At 41.8% G+C, this 8,855-nt stretch overlaps 1 protein-coding gene across 1 annotated transcript; it reads left to right on the top strand.

The window, feature by feature from the left end:
- Positions 1-940: 940 nt before the first annotated feature.
- RNASE6 (ribonuclease A family member k6) lies at positions 941-1,408 on the top strand. The gene has a single exon (XM_060096072.1). The coding sequence runs from the start codon at positions 941-943 to the stop codon at positions 1,406-1,408; it is 468 nt and encodes a 155-aa protein (XP_059952055.1).
- Positions 1,409-8,855: the final 7,447 nt, after the last annotated feature.

The following is an 8,855-nucleotide window of genomic DNA, read 5'->3' as shown; positions in this document are numbered from 1 at the left end:
CCATTTACCTGACTGTCTCTTTCATTAGATCACAAGCTCCCAAATCAGAGTAGCCCAGTATCTGGCCCAATAAACATACACATAGAGGAATAATTCATTCAAGTCTATGGTTGAAGCTCACATACCAAGTACATGGCAGTTATTATATCAGATTTTCATGTATATTTTCTCCTAAGGAAATGAAACCGTAAAACTTCAAAAAACTGAAGCTTCAAATCAGGAAGGAAGCACCAACTCATATCAGGAAGTGATCAGTTCCTCAAAACTGTGTTTTGAGTCTCACTGTTTCTTTAAGTAAGCTTACTCTCCCTGCATTTACAGTGTTATTGATACTAATTAAACAGCAAGTTTGAAAGTCTAAGAGTCTCATCCACACTGTCAACAGGAAGTTCATCTTCCAAGCCCTAGTCTTCTCTTTCCTAGGGTTCAGAACCCTTCCCCTTCCACATGCAGGCAGCCTTGCACACCTGGGAGAAGAACAACAGACAAAAGCCTCTGAGCCTGGGACTAACTACTGCTGCTGTTCTCAGCGGGAGCCCCAGCGTGGAGACCTGGTAAGAGCAGAAGCCCCCAGGGCTGGGGAGAGTGGCCAGTGAAGATGGCTGGGAGATCCAGGTCAAATAGATGGAGGGTAAATATTTCAGGAGGGAAGAGACAAGGTTTCTGACATGGGGACCATCAAACGCATGAGTGCAGGACAAAGAGAAGAACGAGATCTACCAGTCAGAGAAAAGATCGTCTTACCTCAAATTCCTCCTCACTGGCCTTAGTTTCTTTAGAATTGTGAGACTCAAGTGAGAAAGAAGATGGTTAAAAACAAACAAACAAAAAAGAGCTATGAAATCTTAAAAGGCAGAATAAAAATCTAAATGGTTATGAGTGATAATTTTGCTCTTATTGTTTTTACTACTACCGTTATTTTCTCTCTCCTGACACAGAAATGTTGGGGCCAGGTCTTCAGGGATGCTTTCCTCTCCTCCTATTGCTGCTGGGACTATGGTGGTCAGTGTGTCCACTTTGTGCTTTGCCTAAGCATCTCACCAAGGCTCAATGGTTTGAAATTCAGCATATACAGCCAAGGCTTCTCCAGTGCAACAAGGCAATGAAGGGTGTCAATAATTATACCCAGCACTGTAAGCCTCAAAACACCTTTCTGCACAACTCCTTCCAGGACGTGGCTGCTGTCTGTGATTTGCCCCACATCGTCTGTAAGAATGGGCTGCACAACTGCCACCAGAGTCCAAAGCCTGTTAACCTGACTCAGTGCAATTTCACTGCGGGGAAGTATCCTGATTGCCGCTACCGAGATGACACCCAATACAAGCTCTTCATTGTCGCCTGTGACCCCCCTCAGAAGAGCGACCCTCCCTATCATTTGGTTCCTGTACACTTAGACAAGATTGTTTAAAGTTTCCATCATTTTCCCTCTCACCTGGCACAAATTCTCTTACGACCTCTTCTGATTTTTCTTTTCTTTTGTTGATTTTCCTGGTTCCCATAGAAGGAAAAAGGAGGGTATTGGAAAAAATTAGAGTGATGAGGATAGACCAGAGTTGGGACAAAAAATATGTAGGATTCTTTTCTGCTTTGGAGCTCTAGGTTTTGAAGGAAGATAGTAGGGGAGAGGGCAAAGAAGGGTCCAGGCCTCCATATTTTCAGCCTTAGAACTTCGGCCAACTTTTGTTGTATTGTGTTCACAGAAATAAAACCATGTTCTGCTGCATTCTAACGAGTGTGTGTATAAGTGTGTTTGGAAGTGTGATCCCTTTCACATCATTGCCAGCCTGGAGCTATCTAGGCCTGCATTTGCCAGCATTCCAAGGAGAACGATTTTGGCCCTAGGCAACCTTTGAAGTTATTTGGCAACCTGGGGGCTCTGACACTCCCTCACCCCTGCGTCTCTGGGACTTTGGAGCAAGAAAGTTCTCCATCCCTTCAAACTCTGCTCATGGCTTTACATATTTCCCTTGAAACCATTGTCTATGGTTGTTTGGAGGTGGCACTGATACTCAATGTTGATGGTATTTTCACAGATTCTAACGCTGGTAACTGAAGCATCCTAGATCATAACTATTTGCCTCTATAATTAATCAGATAGTTTTAAATATAAATAGTGGGCTTCCCTGGTGGCGCAGTGGTTGAGAGTCCGCCTGCCGATGCAGAGGACACGGGTTCGTGCCCCGGTCTGGGAGGATCCCACATGCCGCGGAGCGGCTGGGCCCGTGAGCCATGGCTGCTGAGCCTGCGCGTCCGGAGCCTGTGCTCCACAATGGGAGAGGCCACAACAGTGAGAGGCCCGTGTACCACAAAAAAAAAAAAAAAAAAAAAAAAATATATATATATATATATAAATAGTAGTAGGGATAATAATCCACTGTAGCCTTAGAGTCAATTCTCCCATTATCTATTGGAATGGACAAAGAGAAAGCATAGATCAAGGGGGTTAAAAAAAAAAGTACTGGGACACTAAAAACATTCTTGCCCTACTCAAATAGTGAAATATCACAGAAACATTGGGGCTTTGGAAGAGGTATCTGATTTAGAGATCGAAGGACTGGGATTAAGAATTTAGGTCCTATGTGTAGGGGAGGAAAAATAATTTTTCATAAACCCTTCTAGGTTTTTGGCTGAGACACCCCCGTAATAAAAAGATAGATCAACAGGAAAAAAAACAATTTTAGTTACATATGTACATATGGGAGGGCTACAAAGATATGAGACTCAAAAGACACAGGAAGCCCTGAGGAGCGTCAGGGTCCATGTTTATAATGGCATCCTGGGGCCAAGCCTGGTGCCAGGAGGATTAGCCCTGGCTTAGAGATGCCAAAGTTCCCAGGGAAAATGAGATAAGTAGACAATTCAATATATATCTCTTACTCACAGGGTGTGGAAATAGAATTTGAGTATCAGGTCAGAGGACACTGTACTTTTTAAAAAATTTATATTGACTAGAGGATGTGGAGCCAGTAAAATATATGCCCCTCTTACTTCTTTACTTACTGCCTTAGATGGATGCTTTAACTAGCTCCATTGGGGTAAAAAAGTATACAATCGAGAACTGTTTCATTGATAAATTCAATACTGTGAATATTCTTTAAGTCACCTTTTTAATTTATAACGGTTTGTGGGTTTTTTTTTCCTTTTTCTCTCTTTTATTATTCTTATATTTCTTTTCCGTTTGTGTTTTTCTGTTTGGCTTTTTTGTTTTTTTCTGAAGATGCCATACTATCTAGACAGGGCTAATAGAAACAGAAAACGTGATGTCCATGTATGAGGCAAGACTACAGAGGAAAACCCACATATGGGGTGGCAAAAGCAAGGCCAAACAGCCTCACAGAAAGGGGGAAGCATACGCTCATGAGAAGGGGAATTCTTCTGGAGCTCTTCACACATTTTTTTTTTTTTTTTTTTTTTTTTTTAGTTGCAGTGATGGGGGCTACTCTTCATTGCAGTGTGCCGGCTTCTCATTTCAGTGGCTTCTCTTGTTGCGGAGAACGGGCTCTAGGCGAGTGGGCTTCAGTAGTTGTGGTTCACAGGCTATAGAGCCCAGGCTCAGTAGTTGTGGCACACTGGCTTAGTTGTTCTGCAGTATGTGGGATCTTCCCGGACCAGGGCTCAAACCCATGTCCCTGCGTTGGCAGCCAGATTCTTAACCACTGCACCACCAGGGAAGTCCCTCTTCACACTTCTTGATGGATTTTATTTTATTTATTTACTTATTTTGACCACACCACACAGCATGTGGGATCTTAGTTTCCTGATCAAACACTTACCCCCTGCATTGGAAACACAGAGTCTTAACCACTGGACTGCCAGGGAAGTCCCTTGATGGATTTTATAAAGTCCTTCCCTTGCCTTCTCTCATGGGCTAATTTCATTTTTAACGTGATGAATTACTTTTCAAAAATTAAACAATGTAAGGACTTCCCTGGTGGCGCAGTGGCTAGGACTTTGCTCTCCCAATGCAGGCGGCCCGGGTTCAATCCCTGGTCAGGGAACTAGATCCCACGTACGTGCCGCAACTAAGAGTTTGCATGCCACAACTAAGGAGCCAGCTTGCTCCAACTAAGGAGCCCATGTGCTGCAACTAAGGAGCTGGTGAGCTGCAACTAAGGAGCCCTGGAGGTGCAACTAAGGAACCCTGGAAACACAACTAAGGAGACCACCTACTACAACTAAGACCTGGCGCAACCAAATAAATAAATAAATATTTTAAAAAAATTAGACAATGTAGATAAATACAAACCAATACATGGCACTCAAAATAAATAAATATTGTTTTTCATTTACTTACTATCTAAAATATATATATATATATACATAAAAACATTGGCGTCCATTTTATTCCTCTCTCCATTCCCATTCCTCTTAACTTTTCTCAAATGAAATTATAAATTTAAAGTGTTTCCAGTCCTATTTTTATACTTATACTTCATGTATAATATCTTCATAAACAAAACATAGGGTTTCCATGTGCAATTTTAAAAGAAATTTATATAAATACTACCATATAGTACAAATCATTCTGCAACTTGCTTTTTTTGTTCACTCAACAATGTTTTTAAGACTCATCGATATTAAAATGTATCTTTGTTGTTCTTTTATTTTTACTGGTGTATTGTTTGTTCCTTTGTATTAATAAACCATCATTTATTTACCAGTCGTCTATTGTTGAATATTTGGGATGTTCCCAAATTTCCACCCTAACAAGCAGCATTGCAATGATATCTTTGTACATTTCTCTGTACAAAGAAACTTGTCAACTTAAAGAAAGACACTCAGCATAAGAATTGCGAGTTTAAGTTGTATTCATGATCTTACTGAGGACTAGAACCTTTTATGTTTGGGAAGGTGCAAGAATCAGGGGTCTTTGAAATTATTCCTGAGATACACATCTAACTATCTAGGAACCTGTTTTTCCAAAGCACAAAGTACCTCATCCTGTTTTTCATCCTCAGCTCCCTGCAGGGTGCCCTGTCAGTGGTCGACTGCAGTGGGTTGCAACTCAGTCCTTGTATAACTGGGTAATGAGTGATGTTCTTTGTTCTTCTTTGTTCACAAACTGATTGTAGCAGATTGTATTTTTCAGAGATGTCCATATTAACATATCCCATTCTACATTGTCTTCTTATAGTGTGATATTGACTCTTCCCTATCAGAAGGGTCTATGTTCCCTTTCCTTGAGTATGGGTTAGTCTTAGAAACTCCCTTCTAATGAATAGAATGGGGTGAAAGTCACACTGTATGACTTCCAAAGCCAGGTCATAAAAGGTGATACAGCTTCGGCCTGGCTTTCCCTCTCTGTTGTAGGACACCCACACTTGGACCCAATCATCATGCTGTGAGGAAGATGGTGCCACGTGGCATGTGGAGAGGCCTTGTATAGATATTCCAGCCAACAGGCCCAGCTAAGGTATCAGCCAACATCAACCATTCAACATGTGTGTGAATGAGCCTTCAGATGATTCCAGCTCCCAACCTCTGAGTCTTCCAGCTGTAGCCTCAGACATTGGAACAGAGACAAGCTGTCCCCACTGTGTCCTATCTGAACTCCTGACCCACTGGGAGCATAATAAATTATCGTTTTGTGCCACCAAGTTTGGGGGTAATTTGTTACACAGATAGACTAACTGAAGCATTGATTGTATAATTTCGCCAGAAACTATGGTATGTGAGTTTTTGCATCTCAATGTCCTGTCTCTGGCAAAACATGAGAGTATCATGCTCCTGCATTTTTGGCAACCTGATGAGTATGAAATAGCACAACATTGTCATGTAGGCAAAAAAAAAAAAAGATGCTATTTGCATCTTTAGATCCTTGGTTCCTAGTACAATGCCTGACACTAGTGGGTTTCTTTTTATTTTAATTATTTATTTATTTATGGCTGTGTTGGGTCTTCGTTCCTGCGCACAGGCTCTCTCTTGTGGCGAGCGGGGGCTACTCTTCGTTGCAGTGGGCGGGTTTCTCATTCTGGTGGCTTCTTTTGTTGCAGAGCACGGCTTCTAGGTGTGCAGGCTTCAGTACTTGTGGCACACAGGCTCAGTACTTGTGGCTTGTGGGCTTAGTTACTCTTTGGCATGTGGGATCTTACCAGACCAGGGCTTGAACATGGTTCCCCTGCATTGGCAGGCAGATTCTTAACCACTGCATCACCAGGGAAGTCCCAGACACTAGTGGGTTTCTTTTTCCCTTTTTAAGTCTTTATTTATTTATTTGTTTGTTTATTTATTTATTTATTTATTTATGGCTGCGTTGGGTCTTTGTTGCTGCGTGTGAGCTTTCTCTAGTTGCAGCAAGCCCCTACTGCTCTTCGTTGTGGTGCGTGGGCTTCTCATTGTGGTGGATTCTCTTGTTGCAGAGCATGGGCTCTAGGGCACACAGGCTTCAGTAGGTGTGGCACAAGGGCTCAGTAATTGTGGCTCTTGGGCTCTAGAGTGAGGCAGTTGATGAAAGTTGAATACAGTCTGTGGATTAGATAACTGTATAGTTTCAATGCAAATTTCCTGATTTTGATAAGTATACTTATTTTAAACCCTTGTAAAAAGAATGTTCTTGTTTTTAGGAAATGCATAGTGAAGTATTTAGGAAAAGGGGCAACATGTCCATAACTTACTCTCACACATTCAGAAAAAAATTTATGTATCTGTACATAAATATGTGACTAATAAAGCAAATAGGAAAAATGTTAATGTTTAGAGAATATAGACAAATGATATACAGGAATTCTTTGCATCATTTTTGCAACTGTTCTGTATATCTGAAATTATTTCCAAATTAAAAGTTAAAAAAATTTTTCAGCACGGTCATTTACCACTTGTGCAAATTACCTATCTTTGCAGATAATCAGTTGCCTCATTTACTAAGATAAGATATTTTACCTACTCACTTTCATTTATAGAATCTACCAAACTCTACTTTGGCACCTTGCAAATCACCAGCCACAGAAAAATGAAAAAGACCAGGTCACTAGTAGCTTTCAGCTGAGTGGGAAAAACAACCAAGAAAACTGGAATGTTTAACAAATAGTGATTAGTGTTAGTTCTCAGGGTGGTTTCAAGACCTGAATGACCTAATATAGATTTAAACATACATATAAAAGGGGCTTAATGAAATTCCTGGTACCTCATACAAGTAGTTCCATCTCCCCTTTGGATGATTACAAGCTTCAAGGAAAGTATTTTTAGCTCTCTAAAAAAGACATCCTCGGGCTTCCCTGGTGGTGCAGTGCTTGAGAGTCCGCCTGCCGATGCAGGGGACACGGGTTCGTGCCCCGGTCCGGGAAGATCCCACATGCCGCGGAGCGGCTGGGTCCGTGAGCCATGGCCGCTGAGTCTGCGCGTCCGGAGCCTGTGCTCCGCAACAGGAGAGGTCACAACAGTGAGAGGCCCGCGTACCGCAAAAAAAAAAAAAAAAAAAAAAAAAGAAAAAAGACATTCTCAAATAGGCCTCTTTCTAGCCAGCTCCCAACTTCCTGTCTTTCCCCCTGGGACAGTGATGGCACCCCTGGTGTCTCTCTGTGTTCAAATTTCCTCTTCTTATAAGGACACCAGTCGGACTGGATTAGGGCCCACCTAAGGCCTCATTTTAACTTAATCACTTCTTTAAAGGCCTTAGCTTCAAATACATTCTGACTTACATCTTACATTTCTGAGAAGTTAAAGTTTGAACATATAAGTTTTGGGAGAACACAATTCAGCTTATAACAGTGATTATAAAGAGAAGTTTCATAAGAGCTGCAAGGCCCTAAGCGATGGTGTGAGGCATCCTACATTTAGGTCTTTAATCGTAGTTTGGCAACTTTTCCGAGGAGAGGAAACAATAAGGATAAGAGCTGTTCCCTGCTCTTATGACAACTGTTATTTGGTGCCTACCAGTGGTTGTGGGGATTTCACAGACAGCAGCTTGTAAAGAAAGGTACTGAGGAAAGAACTGATTTTTTTTATATCTCCCATTGTCTTGGTTGACTGAAGGACTTGCAAGAGTACATGGAGGCTGTAAAAGCAGTAAGTACTGGGCATCACACTACTGAGCTTAAGTAAAATAGCAAGGCTTGCCATAGAGGAGGCCCACACCATTCCCAAAAGCCCAAGAAAAGAAGGTGGAATGCTGGGAATGCAGAGCTACATTTCCTGTGAGAAAAAAAGCAAAAAGAAAGACAGAGTTTCCTCCTACTCCTAAGTGACCTGATTAGTTATAACCTTCCAGGTAGTCAACAGAACCAACTATGCCAACCCTTCTGGTCTTGTTTTCTCATCCCTTTTTACCTCTAAGTCTCATCCATACTTACTTCCTGACACCGTATTTATAATCCCTCTGTCTGACTCCTTCTAATCTCCTGTGCCTTCTTCATTGCCTGTTCTGTCCCAGCCTCAAGGCTCCCACCTACCCAGGGTCTGACTGAGAACAGATCCTGTTGGTGATTCCAGGACTGAGAAGCATATCATAGGTCTCTCCACCAATACAGAGCTTCCTCACTGGAAAAGAGAGGGCAGAGGGAGGAAGGTTTAGGGTTTTGAAGTTAGGGGGCTTTTGTCTGTGTTTGTGTTTGCATGTGGATGTTCAATCACAATTTGTTGAAAAGATTATCCTTTCTTCCTAGAATCGCTTTGCACTTTTGTCAAAAATCATTTGACAGTATTTGTGTGGGTATGTTCTGGGCTCTCTATGCAGCTCCGTTGATCTATGTGTCTATTCTTCCACCAATTCACACAAAAATATGTACACAGATGTTTAAAGCAGCTATCTTCATAATCACCCGGAATGGAAACAATGCAAACGTCCTTCAACAGGTGAATGGATAAATAAGCCATGGAACATCCACGCAATAAAAGGCTGCTCAACAATAAAAAGGAAC

This window comes from Mesoplodon densirostris, chromosome 4 (assembly GCF_025265405.1).
Source record: "Mesoplodon densirostris isolate mMesDen1 chromosome 4, mMesDen1 primary haplotype, whole genome shotgun sequence".
In the NCBI taxonomy this organism is placed as follows: domain Eukaryota; kingdom Metazoa; phylum Chordata; class Mammalia; order Artiodactyla; family Ziphiidae; genus Mesoplodon; species Mesoplodon densirostris.
Note: the sequence above shows the minus strand (reverse complement) of the source record. Positions and strands in the feature narration are given on the sequence as shown.